The following is a 16,089-nucleotide window of genomic DNA, read 5'->3' as shown; positions in this document are numbered from 1 at the left end:
CGGCATTTGTCGAGAGTTCCCTGATGGGGCAGACAAATATATAAGTCCAATCATAATGCATGATGCATGATGATTGATCCCCGCACATGTTTAAACTTACGGAGCGCTAAAAATGCTGCAGACGTCACCATGCGCTACTTGTTGATTGATTGCGGAGGACAGTGCAACCCTTTGATTGAGTGGACTGCAATGTCTGCCGTTGGCTTGGTACGGTAAGTTTGTGAACATCCAGCAATGCGTTTACAGCATGCCATCATATGCCAAAATTGTCGCCTAGCTGAGAAGTCGGTTTCTGGTAATTTGCAACTAAAACTGCTCCACACCTCGAAGCGAAGTCAGGGTTGGTAACTTACCAGCTATTGGTTCAGGAAGCCACACGCACCACTATATCAGATGAGGATACAATTGTGATACAAACAGCTCCCCACCAATCCGCAAAGTCGATAAGGACATCGCAACGTTGTCAAAGTGTCCTGTTTAAAATAGAGCAGTCGGAGATTACAAGGTGCGCTTACCTTCGATGGGCACCATATATGTCCCGCTTTCCACGATTCTATATTAGAAATTTGTACAAAAAACGAGTGACTCATGGCGGTACCACAGGAACGACTCGGAGAAGAGGTGATGATAGATCTTCAACACGTTGAGAGCAGGGGCTGGACTATGAGTTATAAAAGGATCGGTTTGTGACATACACACACATGATAATCATGACCGGTATAAATCCTGTGTTCAGTCAAAGTCTCATCGATAAGACTTCGACTGAGTACAATTCCTATTGCTGTGGTAGTAGCACCGTTGATCAAGAGCTTGCCGCGTCAACAGATTGTTCAAAGGGGGGCAAGTACATCCTGGAGCTACTACGTACTTGTTAGTTTGATTCTATAGCTAAAGGTTTTTCGATAGCGATAAAGTTGCTCACCAGCTTGACAAATTGATAATTGATTTCTTGAGTCGTATATTGTATATATACCGAAAAATTAGAAATGACCGTCCCGACTCCCGTTCTTCAACCATTCGTTAGATCTATCGAACCCTCATTTGGTGATTTGGTAGCCCCTCAAAATCCCAGAATTTATTTTTGAAGATTTGTGTCAAACTGTGAGCTCTGAGCATAACATTTCAGCGTGATTATGGTTTGCCGGACGACGGGAACAGAGGACGAGACAAAGCGGACATACGAAACGGACGGACAGGCGGACAGAACTTACTTTCAGGAGACGATTCGGAATTTCCCGTTCTGAGTCTTGACTCTATCCTCAATCATCAGGGTTAGTTTCTTCGTCTGGGTCGACCTGCTATAAAGCATGGCTACAAAATACACTGCTAGGGCAAGCGCTTCGACTTCTCGCCGTGGTCAATTTTCTTCTGGAACAAACCGTAATTCTAAATCACGGCCTACACATTGTCCGTGGGTTTCAATTTTTTGAACGCAGTATACGTGCTCAGTGCGTGATCTCCAAAGTCATATCCCTGCCCATCGTAAGTACCGATCTTTCGATAATGAAAAATTCACGCCAACGTAGAACTAGGGACACCATGTGCAATTGCAGGAATCAGTGAAGTCGTTCACGGATGGCTTGCTTAATTGTAAGCCTGCGCTCCCTGGCCTTGATCGCGGTATTGTTATCGCACCTCGTCGCCTTCATCTGACACTAGGAGTTATGACTCTTGAAAATTCACCGGGTTCTTCGGGACGAACTCTAGAAGATGCACAAGCACTGTTGTGCACATTGAGAACTCGCGTCATGGAATTATTGAACGGACATAGTCTCTCCATCCCTCTTACGGAGATGAACATCATGAACCCCGATCGCGGTAATGCAGACGATGCGCATGTACTCTGGTTGGGCCCTTCATTGGACACAGAAGACGCGCAACGCCTCAAATCTGTTAGCGGTGCGCTGATGCTCGCCCCATGCTAATTATATTCGCATATCAATACTGTAGCAGAATTTGTGAACAAGGCATTTAGTGACGCCGGGTTTATTCAGGATCGTCGTCCTCTCAAGGTTCGTATCTCTTATTCCCAAATTAATGTAACTTAGTGGCCAATGCGGAATTAGCTGCATTGCACAATTCTCAACACTTCGTATCGCAAACCATCTCGACAGCCGTTCTCCTATAATGCAATTCTGATGTCGCCGTTTATTCGCGAGTTTGTTCGTACACCGCTAGAATCACATGATTTTCGGCACCCCGTGAAAGTGGAGTTTGGTACTTGGAGTGTTGATGAGATACAGATATGCAAGATGGGAAGTTACGGACCCGAAGGCGAATACGTGAGTTGCGGGTGCTGTTCGTTGGCGTCATAGGTTCGATGTATGACATATGGTGTCCAAATTGTTTTATACTTACAGCCGAGGCTTGGCTGGACTGCGTCGCTACGGCATGACAGATACTTTGAGTACCCGTGGCTGTAATGCTGTGGCTTGCGACGAGGAAGGGCTTACTAGAAAGGAAGTTAGGTCTCACGCACAGGCCTACACTGTGGCACAGCCCATTGTGTGGCCATTGAAAGAGCGATTAAAAGACCGACTTGTATCATCGTGCGACTCTTGTCTCGCTGAACACCATCATCCCCAAGGAGCGCCCGTACATCCACGCAATCCTACTTTCTACGTTCGAATAATGGCTGAAATCAGGAGGAAGCTTGTTATCGTTGGTGATGGTGCTTGTGGAAAGGTACGCCCCTTAATGTGCACGCGAAACAACACAAGGAACCAGCTCATATTATTAACAGACGTGTTTGTTGATAGTTTTCTCTAAAGGAACATTCCCTGAGGTATTTTCCATCAGTATCGTCAGCCGCGTGCTTGTCTAATTATTTGCTTGATTTGTGCGCACATAGGTCTATGTTCCGACCGTCTTCGAGAACTATGTAGCAGATGTGGAGGTTGATGGAAAGCATGTCGAGCTTGCGCTATGGGATACGGCAGGGCAAGAAGATTATGACCGTCTCAGACCTCTCAGTTATCCAGACACCCATGTCATTCTTATCTGCTTTGCTGTTGACTCACCAGATTCTCTGGACAATGTTCAAGAAAAGGTACGTCTGGCCAATGAGCAATGCCTCATTCGGTCCTGACGGCATCTCCCGAAACCAGTGGATTTCCGAGGTGATGCACTTCTGCGCCGGTCTTCCCATCATTCTTGTTGGCTGCAAGAACGACCTCAGACGTGACCGACGAGTGATTGACGAGCTCAAGAAGACGAGCCAGAGACCTGTAACTCCTGAGGAGGTACGTTTTTGTTTCCTTTCTCACAGATTTCTTTGGATGATGTGTCGACCTTTTCAGGGTATGGCGGTAGCGAACAAGATTGGCGCGAGGCACTATCTCGAGTGCTCGGCCAGAACAGGCGAGGGCGTTCGCGAAGTCTTCCAATATGCTACAAGGGCTGCACTTCTTAGCCGGCCCAAGAATAGCAAGAAACACCACTGCGTGGTTGTGTAGACTATCTTGTCTTACTTTCCACATCGCCGCACCCCGCCGCTTCTCTGACTACACCCTTGCCCCTGTCAAGAGTCCATACCCTTCACGACTAGTTGTTATTAGCAATCTTCATGATCTGTCCTTTCCCTCGCTCTATTTTTGCGTGACCGGACACGTGTGCGGCCTTGTCAGTATTTGACTCTGCATTGATATTTCTTTGCTTTTCAGTTTTGAATGAATTCAAGTAGGATTGCGTGGACCTTTGGTAGTAGGTTCTATATCCACGCTTCTGCCTCTTATTCCGCTTCGAGTTTGAGTCGCATGTTTACAACGGTCCTTGTTTCCGATGTTCCAGGAGTGCGAAAGCGCCAAGGTGAACCTTGAAGGTATTGTGAATCATACGTCGGGCTTTCCCTTGATGAGGTCTTTGCTCTCTAGACGACGTCAAGGATGCCCAATTCTGCAATGCGCTTGCTGGGATTGAGGGTGTGGCGTAGAACTGCAAAAGCACATCCTCGATGTACAGGTGAAATTGTACGAGGTTCGCCTTGTACAGGAAACTTAATTTTGTCATGTTCATGCATTCACATGCTTGACTTGAAGAGGCGCGCTCATCAAATAGTGCGTGTCATTCAAAAGTCTTGTTTCCAAACCATGCCCAAAACTTCAGTGTCCTTGTACAATTCGAATGTACCTCTTGCGGGCTGCCTATGCTTGTTTGGGATTGCCGGCGGTGACGGTGACATCGAGGGGCCGACTTCTGATCGTGCTATATACCAACAAAGTTGATATTAGGTTAGTTGTCCAATGCTATTTTCCAGATTTCCTGCACCGTTTTTCTGTATTCTAATCGTACCAGGTGAGGTGTGGGTGTTACACCAACATACAAGTATAGTATGCAAGCCGAGCTGTGCGAGCGTGCAGGCTTCATCGCGTGAAGGAACCGATAACAGATCGGCTGAAGTGGCCCGTTCGTATACTGTCTGGACAGTGCGGATGGATAAGCTGGGAAGCTTCAGCCGGAACGAAAATATGTGTTGATGCGCACACGAACAAGTGAGATACGCACCCGCCGGATCACTGGTCCTGATGCCTGAGATTTTAGAATTGAAATAGATCACAATCAAGAGATCTTAACCGTCTACACGCCGCCAACGCGCTAGAAAGAAATGCCTATACCTTCGGGAAGCATTTGCAGGCAAGAGCCATCCGAGGTGGAGCTATGTGCAAATCGTTGATGGAGTGGAATTGACCTCATAAAGGCAGGGCACCGTGGTGTGTAAGAATCAACAGGAACTTGGAAGTGGACTCCTGTCATTTTCGTAGGAGACTGGTAGCGGCAGATCTTGTTCAATACGACTCCGGCAACCGGCTCGACAAAATACACGACGTGATTGCAATTGAATGTGGTTGTGGAACCATGAACATGCACCCGCGCCATCAGATCGGCTTCATGTACTGTGAGTCTCTGATATGCGAGGTACAGGCATGGCAATCACCATACAATGCTGTTCCAGCAGCCTCGTGCTGATCCTGATGTCGCAACCTCACAGGGCTTTAGCGCATTTCAGGATCTATCGCACCCCAGCTTCCGAGCCATATTAATATGCCCAATGGAGTTCCGGTCAGAGTTGAGGCAGATATCAAACTCGTGGTAAGGTGTTTGCCGAGAAGCCGGTAAGCGCGAATCTTAGTGAGAGTATCCGGCTTCGAAGATCATGTGTACCTAGGTTGTTCAACCTCGATGCCTTTCGCGGAGAGATGTTGTTGAACTTCCTGTTGCCCACTCCGCGGCACATCAGTTGTAGGCTCTAAGAGATCAAGGACAAGCAAAAAGATGATAATGGGGGGAGCACTGGAATTTGCGGGCGTGCTCCTCTTGAGAAGTTACGACATCGAAGTACTATGCTGGTGATGAAGAGGAGATCTAGACGCTGATAGACGGTTTTATCATGATAGAGATGTAATAAACCGATGATCGAACTGCCTGCCGAATTAAAGTTTCGAGGTGGCCTCGATTCGATGTGAACAAGGTCCAGGTACGTTGAGCGTACCTTTTGGAGAAAACTTGATGTGATCACGAGGATCAATCAGAGTTTGTTGGTCCAGACTGTGGATAGTCCTACTGACTTCGGAGGCAAGATTAGAAAGACAATTCGGACTCCAAAATAGGAAATCGCATCGATTATCTGAAGGAGCAGCCTTTACATAAATACTGGTATTAATGCTGCTCCACCATCCTCCTAATATCGCTCCACTGACAATCGTCTGCCACTATATGTACATTCCACCCGAGTTCAGCCTGTAATATAGATCTTCATCCGAACTCTGATCATCATTTTCTCTCCGATATCGACTCCATCACTTTCTTACCGATCTCCCCCCCTCGTACTGCCAAAATTATGATCCGCTTTGAGGGCATGTCTCCAGACGTCATGGAGGCAATCTGTACACCCATGCACCAGATTCTTCCTTTTCAATTTCAATCCCAGTCCATACAATCCGTGGCTCATGCCTCCAGTTCCCAACCCGGGTTCTTGTATCTCGGCTCCATGTCTGCAACGATGGATCGCGAGTTGCTCGCTAAAAACCATATCACTCATATCGTACAAGTACTCGATGTCCCCTGGCTTCCGATATCAGAAAAGGACGGCTTCCGGTGCCTCCGCATCGACATCCTTGATAAACCATCAGCTGACCTTCGTCCGCACCTGGAAGGGGCATGCCAGTATATTGCTAACGCACTGCGAAGTGGTGGGAACGTTCTGGTGCATTGCCAGCAGGTATGCCTCCCTCGAAATTTATTTAGCGTCAAGCCTGATCAGTGGTTCTCGTGCAACAGGGTGTCTCACGCTCTCCGGCCATAGTCATTGCTTATCTCATCCATGATCTTGGGATATCATATGAGCAGGCATACGCTCTTGTCAAACGTTGCAGACCCTGCATTAACCCCAACCCTGGTTTTGTTGCTGGTCTTCGTGCATGGGAAGAGAAATGGCGAGCGTCCGCGCCGCCGCCGCCGCCACAGCTGCGCAGGTTCAATACCTCCTATGCACCACCTCCAGCAACTCCTATAGTTGTCAGGCCGCTCGCAGGCATCCCAAAACTCTCCAGGGGCACGAGTTACAGCGGTCATAGTAAATCTGGGAGCACTTCAGTCTCTTGATCTTCCTTGCTATCGTTATGGCATGGTTATGATCAATCACAAAATTGCGGTCGCGAAATTATTGCGAAACACCATGGTGTTTTCGCGCCTCAGATTCCTCGTTACCCGCATATCCTCTTATATTCATCGTTCCTGTACATCCTAGCATCGTTCACAAATACGCATCACTATCGCTCTGTTATCCTCGCTTTCCAATCCTGCATTGTTGTCCAGACGTACGCCATACCCCCATCTACATCCTTTACTTCATGCATACCACATACTTGGATTTCTTAGGGCTGGGCTGGGTATCATCAAGCATTTCGCTTTGTTTTTTTCCCTTAGGTAGTGAAATTTTAGGGGATCGGGTTGTCTTGTACATTTCTGTAAAAGTTACTCCGCTCAGACGGCTATACAAACCAACCGAAATAATTCGGACCTACTCACAAATGTATCCACCTCGGCAAACATGCCTTATCAGCTGACGTTCAACATTTGGGATTAAGTCTTAAAAATTCCGCCTGCGATCTATGATATAAGGAGAAAGTTATTTGCAGCGTCATACATGGTTTCTCGTGCTCGACGCGGATTGATCGTGATACGCCTGGGCCGAGCTAATGAAACGATGCAGGAATAGGTATCAGACTCGAATCCGAACCAAAAGTAAATCATTATCGACCTCACCACAAGGGCAATTCATCATGTGACAGCCCCTTGACGGGTAGAATGCACCTGAGTGGAAACAAGAGTGCACGTCGGTCTTCAGTGCCTGACCACCGTGAGTTGGTCTGGGCCATTGAAGGTTGAAAGTTCTATTTTGAGCTCTGGCCAGGTTGGTCCTGGCTGGCCCATATCTGCCCTGAGTTGCGCAGGCAGCGGTGCATAAAGGAAACAAAAATGCGCGTCCGCATAGCTATTAGCATGGCATGTCGACCCAATAGCCACCGAGCCAGTACATGCACACATGAACATGAACTTAAAAATGTGCTCATCTGGAAAAGGCCCATTCACGAATGTTGAGCACTGAGCACTACTGTCATAATCATCAACGATTTGGTCCATTTCCCGAAGGCCGACTGTCAATGTCGCAGAGGGAGAACACATCTTAGCGCCCAGACTTGTGCGATTTAACGGCTCTGGCAGAACCGATTATCCTGCCCATGACAGTAGTACTTAATTACGTACTTTCAGCAGCTGTTATTCACATGTCAGCAAGTCAAGCTTCAAGCCTGTGCATGATATCTTGATCGCTTGTGGTCCATCCCTGGTGACTGTTAAGTGTGATTCCGTACATTGCATAGCAAAGTGAGGCTAAGTAACAGGCGCAGGTCATACTCTATCACCGGGCTCGACTAAGTTGGCACCCAGGTTATCAGGTATTGCAAGTGTTGGATCCGCGTCGTGTATCATACGGCCACCAAACATCACACCGCCTTGAGAAGCACGGAAAGCATCGATACGGGCTTCCACTTCTGGGCGGAAATGCCGCATGAGGCCCTGAATGGGCCAAGCGGCAGCATCGCCGAGAGCACAGATGGTCCGGCCCTCTACTTGTTTACTGCAGAGAACGGTGAGTTAAGAAAAGCTGTACAGCGATAACTTACGTGAGCTCAAGGAGCATGTCAATTTCACGTCTATGAGCGCGGCCCTCCACCATGCGATTCATCATGTTCATCATCCACGTCGTACCCTCCCGGCAGGGCGTACACTGTCCACAAGACTCATGTTTGTAGAACTGGTAGAAAGTTAAGCATAATAGAAGCATAAGCAAAACACAGAGCCCGTACTGAAGAGAACCGTGCAATGGCAGATACGATGTCGGTACTCTTGTCCATTACGATGACGGCACCCGTCCCAAGACCCGACTGTGCATCCTTCAAAGAATCATAGTCCATCAGAACTTCTGAGCACTTGTCTATAGGCAGGACTGGGACGGAGCTTCCACCAGGAATAATACCGAGTAGGTTATCCCAGCCACCTCTGACACCTCCGCAATGCCGCTCGATAAGGTCTTTCAGCGGGATGCTCATCTCCTCTTCGACAACACAAGGGTTGTTAACGTGACCACTAATGCAGAATAGTTTTGTGCCCTGATTGCGCTCGCGACCAAAGCTGGCGAACCAAGATCCACCACGACGGCAGATAGTAGGTGCCACCGCAACAGTCTCGACATTAGCAACAGTGGTGGGGCATCCGAACAAGCCAACATCTGCGGGGAAAGGTGGCTTCAGTCGGGGCTTGCCTTGTTTGCCCTCGAGACTTTCGATTAACGCAGTTTCCTCGCCGCAGATGTATGCACCAGCTCCGCGATGGAGGTATACATCAAACGAGTAACCGGAACCGCATGCATCTTTGCCGATGAATCCACCTTTGTACGCCTCGTCGATAGCTTGCTGAAGATGAGAGGCCTCCTGGAAAAATTCTCCACGAATGTATATGTAGGCTGCGGTCGCGTTCATGGCGCGGCCGGCAACCAGACACCCTTCCACCAGTTTGTGTGGATCACCACGAAGAATCTCGCGGTCCTTACAGGTTCCCGGTTCTCCCTCGTCGGCGTTGACAACTAGGTAGCGGGGCCTGCGCAAAAACGACAAGTGAGTACCGAACCGGACAAAACGTTACAATTCAAGAACATAAATACCGTTTATCCTTTTGCCAGTCCGGCTTGTTCATGAATGACCATTTGAGACCACTTGGGAATCCAGCACCACCCCGGCCTCTGAGCCCTGAATCCTTGATTGTTTGAATGATCCAAGAGTCACCCTTCAAAAGAATGTCTTTCGTGCGATGCCAGTCACCACGAGACTGTCGGAAACAGCCAAACAAATGAACACGAAATAGTTGCATAAGGACATTAGACTCACTAAGGCGCCCTTGATACCATGGTCATGTCTGCAATATGCATTTGTGAAGATGCGGTCCTGGTCTTTGAGACCGCCGTATCGGCGAACAGGCGGGTCGGCAACAGTTGCAAGACCACGCCTGATTGAAATATTGGCTTGCCGCTGAATTCGAGCGACCGATTTTGAGGCTTTGAGCATATTTGAGCCTGTCGCTGTCGTCGGCGGTGACTACTCTGAACCAAGTCCTTCGAGTTCGGAACGATATGTGTTTATTGCTGTTGACAAAATTGAGTGGAAGTGGCTTAGTCAGCGTGTGTGACCATCCCGGGCGTGTCCGTATTCGTCGAATCAAAAGCCTGAGGATACGATTCGGTGGGTCAGACATATGCGACATGTTTCAGATAATCGAGAAACCCTGATGACATATTTTCATGAAGTACTACTAGCAGCCTCCATTGCGCTACAATACTGTAGGTATCGACTGTATTGGATATTAGCTGTTGTAACGTTTTTCGCAAATGAATTATCCTGCTAGTCACGGTAGACGGGGAAGCAGGCAAACATCGCCGACATTTGTCTAATTTATGTAGTACTCGAGAGAAGTACTACCCCTAAATCTCGGATAGGGTGAGCGACAACTCTTAAAAGAACAAACCAGGACAATAAATGTGAAGTACATGTTGTTGACAAAATCAGAGATTACTGCTGCTCCCTCAGCTCCTCTTCGAGGACCGCATCTGGGTCACGACCAGCGACCTCGGGTAAAAGGAAAGTACAAGCTGCAAATGAACTTGTCAGTCACTGTCGCAGAATGAAACTATGGTTTTCAGTACCGGCACCAAGAATTGAACAGCCGAAGAAAACTGTGGGGAAAAAATTAAGTTGCTAGCACATATTGGTCAATTAATGACGTACTCCAAAGCACAGCAGGTGTACCAATCTTGTCTGTGAGGGAGTTGAACACGAGAGCGGATATGATTGCTCCTGTTTTCCCGCAAGCCGCGGACATGCCGTGTGCAAACGCTCGGTATCGGGTGGGGAACACCTCGGCAGGATAACACTGTGAGTTCCGTCAGTTGTATCTGACGTGCAAACGTGCATGACAACGCACATAGGTGGTGCTACGCAATGGGCAAGTCAGAATGGAGTATGTTCTAGTTGAGCGAAGAACTCACGCATTGGCTCCAAAGTTGAAGAAGAACTCAATAAAATTCGATTTAGTCAAAATCTTCCATCAAACCCCTGTCACGCACCTGGAGCAACGTAAAATTTATTATGAACGCTGCAGTGCTCAAGCTATGGAATTTCCCAGCCAAGATGCCCACTGCAGCACGCCGTCAGCAGAGATGACTCTAGAATATTTGTAACGACCCACAGAACAGAGCTTCCATCAGGAATCCCATTACCTGAATGGTCTTGCGGCCGAGCTTCTCGATGGTGAGCACAGTCACGTAGTAGCCTTTCGAAGTGAGTGATGATGTCAAGGGAGATGGAACTACACATGTACCTGGGACAAATCCTAGTGCGGTGATGATGATGTTTCCCGTAGCGACCTTGAAGAGCTTCTCCCAAGGCGTGCCTGTGTTGCCGGCGTAACCTATTTCAGAAAGCACCACGTTTGTGTTCAGATTGATCCCATAGAAACTAGCACCATCATGTCAGAAGGAAACATATTCGATGATCGGGACCCGGCGTACGCGACGTCTAGTAGAAACCAGCATGAACAAGTTCCGATGAGTATCTTCAGGTGTCTCCACTCGGAGAAGTACTTGATGACCTCTAAAACATCCATGAGACCAAGGAAGAGATTCGACAAGGAACCATACCTAGGACGTGAGACTTCTTTGGCACGGAAGCTCCCCTATCTACGTTCAAGTCAGATTCAGTAGCATGAACATCAGCTTTGACCCCCATCTTCTCCTTCTCTAAATCATCCTGTTCAACCACGTCTGCCTCCTGCGACTTCTTGTAACGCGTGGACTCTGGGAGGGTCAAACGCTGGTAGAGTGTGCCGAAGGCCGGAATGAGCGACAATCCAATGACGATCCTCCACACTAGGGTTAACTGTCGATCAGCAACATCACGCAATTAGTACATGACACGCACCTCCATCGACCTTGGATGTCTCATCTTCATCATTCATGACATGCTTGTAGCATGCCAGAACGACAATAGTCACCAGCGACCCCACGAAGCTACCCCATCCTTGATTCGCGAAGATATATGCGAGCATGGTCCCACGCTTACGGATTGTAGCACGGTCGCTAGTCACGGAGGCCGACATGGGGTAATCGCCACCGACACCCACGCCAAGTAAGATACGAAATATCGTCAAGTAAATGAGGCATCCGTTTGGGGAGAGCGAGCCTTGATAATGGCTTAGCGCTAGAAAATACGAATGGAGAATCAAAGGACATACCTGTGGGTGTAGAGATGCAGAGGATAGTTGCAATGATGATGAGCATAAGCTCTTTTCCATCTGTCAACGCACATGAATGCGGATGCTAGCAAGAAAAATGTGAAGAACTGACAAATTGCCTTTCTCCCGAAAGCATCAGCGCAGTATCCTATATCATTACGAAATTAGTAGGAGCGTGATAAAGCATGGTGTACTACGCAGCTCACCAAACAGAAACTGGCCGATCACACTTCCGATGTTGGCAGAAGCTTTCAATAATCCTTGCAGATTGGCGGGCATGGTTCCGCCCGGGTAAAGCCTGTATTGCAACATAGTAGACACGGGCTGCGCAGATAGATCTAGTCCCATACGCCACCATATGAAATAAGGCACTTACATTGATGATGAACAAGTCATAAGCTGTTACATAAAGATATGAGAGTTTGCATTCGAACAGGACCAAGCACCTACCATCCAAGAAAAAGCCAACCTGGATGACAGATAAGTTTACGCAAACGCAGACACGACACGGATGCGGCACTCACCCCAGCGATACCCAGGAGTTTCACCTCGGCATATGTCAGAATGAAAGGGGGCCTGCCCTCACCAGATTGTTCATATTCCTCGAGGGCAGCTCTCTGGCGAGTATCATTGCTTCCTGCGGCTTGACCAGACATCCTAGTGCACAGATAGGAAAGGGATCAATGATGCAATATTCGTGCCTGCTCGGCCGGGCTTTTATTAAGTACTAGTGTGGCGCTGGCTCAGGCCCAGAATCAACTTAGCTCCAAGGTTCTGTCGCGAAGCGCAAACGTGAGTGATATACGCTGGTGGCAGTATAGTGCCACGCGTCCGAGTCTGTAATCACAGTTATATCCCCCGCTCCATTTCCGATGAAGTTTTCAGCTTCAGCCAAGCTCGGCCTGCCTTACAGCAAGGAGTGGTATGAATCGGAGAATCACGGTCACATTGGGAGCTACATTAATAATAATAAAGTATTACCATGTGCTGCCAAGACTGCCGCGCAGAAAATTACCGAATCAGTGTTAAACGTAGGTAACAAATCGCATATGACACGTGCGTTGGAAATTCAAATCTGAAGCTATGCTGACTACCGAGAAGCATGCTTGATCTGCAGCTTAGAGTAATTATCACTGATCATGATAATCTGGCAATCCTCGCATACTGTTATGTGTTAGTATAGATAGATCAAAATACTGATATGCCGGGTGACTTATTAAGTTCATAGCGTCGATATCACTGGCCGATATATTCCGATATCTTGGAAGATCTACAAAAAAAGTCGGGTGCTCCGGAGCGAGGAACGTTTCTGACAGTATCTTAACGTCTGTTGTCACGTAGTAGCATGTGACCCGGGCTATGGAGCTACGTTGCTACGTGGCTATAACAGGGCCGGGAGCCCGCTCTATCGCGATTCAGATTGGCTGCAAAACATAGGCTGCAGCCTGCAAGTGTCGTGCACACGTTCTTAACTGTTGATTGATATTATAGCATCATGCTTTTCGGGGCAGAATGACATAAGTCTGGTAAGAGCCGTCTCAGAGAAGGGAATACATACCCTAACACTGCCTATAGATCGTTCAATCATCTTCCAAACGTTTGACGATTGACATATGTACTAACAATATTTCACTGCAGCCAAGAACAAGACACAGCCCGAGAGAGCGGAGACCGCGGGAGTAGGGTCCTGAAATGCGTAATGTATATGCCAAAATGTATCCGTGATGCTGTGTCCGCAAAGAACTACGAGGTCACCTCGTGTCTGATATATCGCCTCCATGGAAACTGCTCCAAATCGAGGGAATCAATCAGCACAGAACGGAACAAATCGTGGGCAGGTCGTAGATCGACGGTGCGAGAATAGATAAGATACAAGGCAGCACTGCACCAGACAGGATTAAAAACAGTTTAACAAATGCAAGCATAAAAAAACAGTGAACACACGTTGTAAACATCCCGTCATCCCGAGTCAGCTATTGTCGTTCGTTGAACGAAAAGCGCGAGATGCCGCAGCAGTGACGTTTCCATAAATGAACTCTGTGTGCAACCACGCTTGATAGTTAGGAAAATGGGGAAAGGTGTGTGTGCTCAATCGGGGATTCGGGGGACATACAGAAGGGTGCTAGCGGTCGATATAAACAGGCGCAAACTATTACTAGTAGCACAACGGTCTGGTCAATTTCTTGATGCATGTGAAGAAGAGTAAAGGCCTCGAGCACTGAATTGGACCGGAAGATGCTGCACTTCGTGAGGCATGATCGTGCATTGCTTTCGTGTAAGACAGTCATTTTGGATCGTCTGCGGTACAGCCTGAATACGAGGCGAATTGGAAGCTGTCTTCTTTTCCCCAGATCGCGACGCCATAAATGCATGCAGGACACCTTAATCTAGATATATTGTTGTAATGGTCAGCCCTGGATACGTGTATGACACCATCCTGCCCTTGTGAAGCCTACTATACCAATAAGTTCATACTTGGAAAAGTGCTTCAAGCATCATGATAGTCAATGAGAAAGGTATCGTGAACATCTAAATTACATACCAAGGAGTGACAGCGCGTGTAGGGTCGACGCTAGTTTACTATTGGTTAGTACTGTGTCAGGTTTAAGTTGCAGGTCGTGTGCCTTCTATCAGGGCGAGAAGAAATTGGATTGCTCTGAAATGTTTCCGCGCGGTCATACTAGAGTAGCAGCAGGTAACTCACCATCGAGCAGTACGTAGAGAAAATTCCCATGGTTGTGTAATGCCGCCGGCTGAGGAGTTTAGTTAGCCCCTTACGAATGCCTTTTATAAAATGCCTATTAAACTTAGGTTATCACCTCGAGTGCCAAGTTAACCCTTGAAATTTGTGTTACATGGTATTGTAAGGATGGGAACCTTTTCCCGATTCATCTGTGCTACACCTCTGCGACTCAGCGCACGAAACCCACGATCTCTACACCAAGCCCACCTCTTGTAAAATGGTGCAGCTTATTTCGAACACTACAGCTGTTCGAGTGTTTGAAGATCATACAGACAACATAAACGCAGTGGCAGCTTTACCAGATGGGCGGCGGATGGTCACCGCATCAAAAGACAAGATGCTCTGTCTGTGGGACTTGAAGTGTTGAAGAAAATGGAGGGGCATCGTGGCGCGCTGAATGCGTTGGCGGTATCACGAGGTGGGAAATTGATAGCAAGCGGTGATACGAGAGGAGAGCTCATCGCCTCCCATAGAGAAACTGGAGAATCTCTCACCAGGCCCATCAAAGTCCACTCCGCGACAATCTTATCCATAGATTTTTCTCCAGACGGCGCGGTTCTGGCTACTGGTTTAGATGACGGAACGACAAAGTTTGTGAGCACGCGGACGTGGCAGGTGCAAGGAAATCTAATCAAGTCTAATTGTCTAGTTCGCTGCGTCCGGTATTCGCCGTCTGGCACACTCCTCGGGATTGCGACAAGGGAGAAAATCGAGATCTATAAATCAGGCAAGAGGCAGTGTGTCGCAAATTTCAAGGGTCACCGTAAAACGAACTTCTCACTGGCATGGACTCCCGACGGAACACGCCTTCTCACAGGCGGCGATCACCAAGATCCCACCATACGAGAGTGGGATATATCGACTTGGAAGCAGGTCGGTGAACCCTGGATAGGTCACGCTACCGTTATCAAGGCTATTGTTGTCAATTCTGCTGGCACGCTCGTTGCGTCTACATCTTACGACAACCATGTTCGTCTCTGGCACCTCTCAGATCAGCGAACCATCGCCAGCTTCCAGCACTGTGCTTTGGTGCTTTCCGTAACCTTCTCCATCGATGGCAGTTTCCTGCCCCTTTGCCATCTCATCATGCGTCTTTTCGGAGTCTCCATGCTCTGATTCAGAAGGCGGTTCAAAAGATTTGGCGCCAAAGGTACTTTCTTGTTGAATTCCCGCCCCTTCGCCATCTCACAATGCGTCTTTTGATTCCAAGGATCAAGGTTCTGATTCAAAGGCATGTTTCCCCGATTCTATTATGCAACACAAATCAAATATTGCCTGCTAGACCGTCGCCACAATTCAGATTGTCGTCACGCTTCAGGCCAATGTCATCACCAAGCCTGCCCGCAATACGCGCATGACGGAAGTCTTATCTACTGCTGAAATGGTACTGACCCAAAATTTCGACGCCGGCGTCAACAACTACGCGTCCTATGCTAATCGTTCTTTCGTTATGGCGCGCAAATCCGACTGGGACTGTGCGCTTCAGGATGCAATCAAGGTGACAA

General features: G+C 48.1%; 5 protein-coding genes across 5 annotated transcripts; 3 read left to right on the top strand and 2 right to left on the bottom strand.

Moving 5' to 3' along the window:
* The first annotated feature begins 1,178 nt into the window (after nucleotides 1-1,178).
* F5891DRAFT_1057748 (kinase A anchor protein) lies at nucleotides 1,179-2,485 on the top strand. The gene is made up of 5 exons (XM_041362752.1): nucleotides 1,179-1,407; nucleotides 1,466-1,482; nucleotides 1,533-1,899; nucleotides 1,954-2,012; nucleotides 2,067-2,485. The coding sequence occupies exons 1-5, from the start codon at nucleotides 1,308-1,310 to the stop codon at nucleotides 2,313-2,315; spliced, it is 792 nt and encodes a 263-aa protein (XP_041221265.1). The 5' UTR covers nucleotides 1,179-1,307; the 3' UTR covers nucleotides 2,316-2,485.
* Nucleotides 2,486-2,631: 146 nt separating this feature from the next.
* On the top strand, nucleotides 2,632-3,455 carry F5891DRAFT_959798 (P-loop containing nucleoside triphosphate hydrolase protein; the record flags this gene model as incomplete). The annotated part of the gene is made up of 5 exons (XM_041375684.1): nucleotides 2,632-2,685; nucleotides 2,744-2,785; nucleotides 2,852-3,049; nucleotides 3,108-3,242; nucleotides 3,300-3,455. 5 exons carry the CDS (start codon nucleotides 2,632-2,634, stop codon nucleotides 3,453-3,455), a joined length of 585 nt encoding a protein of 194 aa, XP_041221264.1.
* A 2,168-nt stretch (nucleotides 3,456-5,623) lies between these two features.
* On the top strand, nucleotides 5,624-6,724 carry F5891DRAFT_657425 (protein-tyrosine phosphatase-like protein). The gene is made up of 2 exons (XM_041372670.1): nucleotides 5,624-6,217; nucleotides 6,277-6,724. The coding sequence occupies exons 1-2, from the start codon at nucleotides 5,837-5,839 to the stop codon at nucleotides 6,598-6,600; spliced, it is 705 nt and encodes a 234-aa protein (XP_041221263.1). The 5' UTR covers nucleotides 5,624-5,836; the 3' UTR covers nucleotides 6,601-6,724.
* A 1,184-nt stretch (nucleotides 6,725-7,908) lies between these two features.
* Nucleotides 7,909-9,620, bottom strand: F5891DRAFT_959805 (NADH-binding subunit of NADH:ubiquinone oxidoreductase; the record flags this gene model as incomplete). The annotated part of the gene is made up of 5 exons (XM_041375685.1): nucleotides 7,909-8,137; nucleotides 8,184-8,314; nucleotides 8,367-9,156; nucleotides 9,221-9,384; nucleotides 9,444-9,620. The coding sequence occupies 5 exons, from the start codon at nucleotides 9,618-9,620 to the stop codon at nucleotides 7,909-7,911; spliced, it is 1,491 nt and encodes a 496-aa protein (XP_041221262.1).
* Nucleotides 9,621-9,824: 204 nt separating this feature from the next.
* F5891DRAFT_1057730 (major facilitator superfamily domain-containing protein) lies at nucleotides 9,825-12,780 on the bottom strand. Its single transcript, XM_041362751.1, has 17 exons — nucleotides 12,366-12,780; nucleotides 12,292-12,310; nucleotides 12,218-12,240; nucleotides 12,048-12,165; nucleotides 11,954-11,989; nucleotides 11,842-11,901; nucleotides 11,529-11,789; nucleotides 11,249-11,476; nucleotides 11,120-11,201; nucleotides 10,930-11,066; nucleotides 10,798-10,881; nucleotides 10,676-10,746; nucleotides 10,598-10,623; nucleotides 10,534-10,543; nucleotides 10,338-10,482; nucleotides 10,256-10,285; nucleotides 9,825-10,201 (listed from the first exon to the last, which is right to left on the bottom strand). The coding sequence occupies exons 1-17, from the start codon at nucleotides 12,495-12,497 to the stop codon at nucleotides 10,122-10,124; spliced, it is 1,542 nt and encodes a 513-aa protein (XP_041221261.1). The 5' UTR covers nucleotides 12,498-12,780; the 3' UTR covers nucleotides 9,825-10,121.
* Between the last annotated feature and the right edge of the window lie 3,309 nt (nucleotides 12,781-16,089).

The sequence above is a fragment of the Suillus fuscotomentosus genome (assembly GCF_016647785.1).
Source record: "Suillus fuscotomentosus strain FC203 chromosome Unknown F5891scaffold_64, whole genome shotgun sequence".
NCBI lineage: Eukaryota > Fungi > Basidiomycota > Agaricomycetes > Boletales > Suillaceae > Suillus > Suillus fuscotomentosus.
The sequence above is the reverse complement of the archived record's forward strand: the minus strand, read 5'-3'. Positions and strand labels throughout refer to the sequence as shown.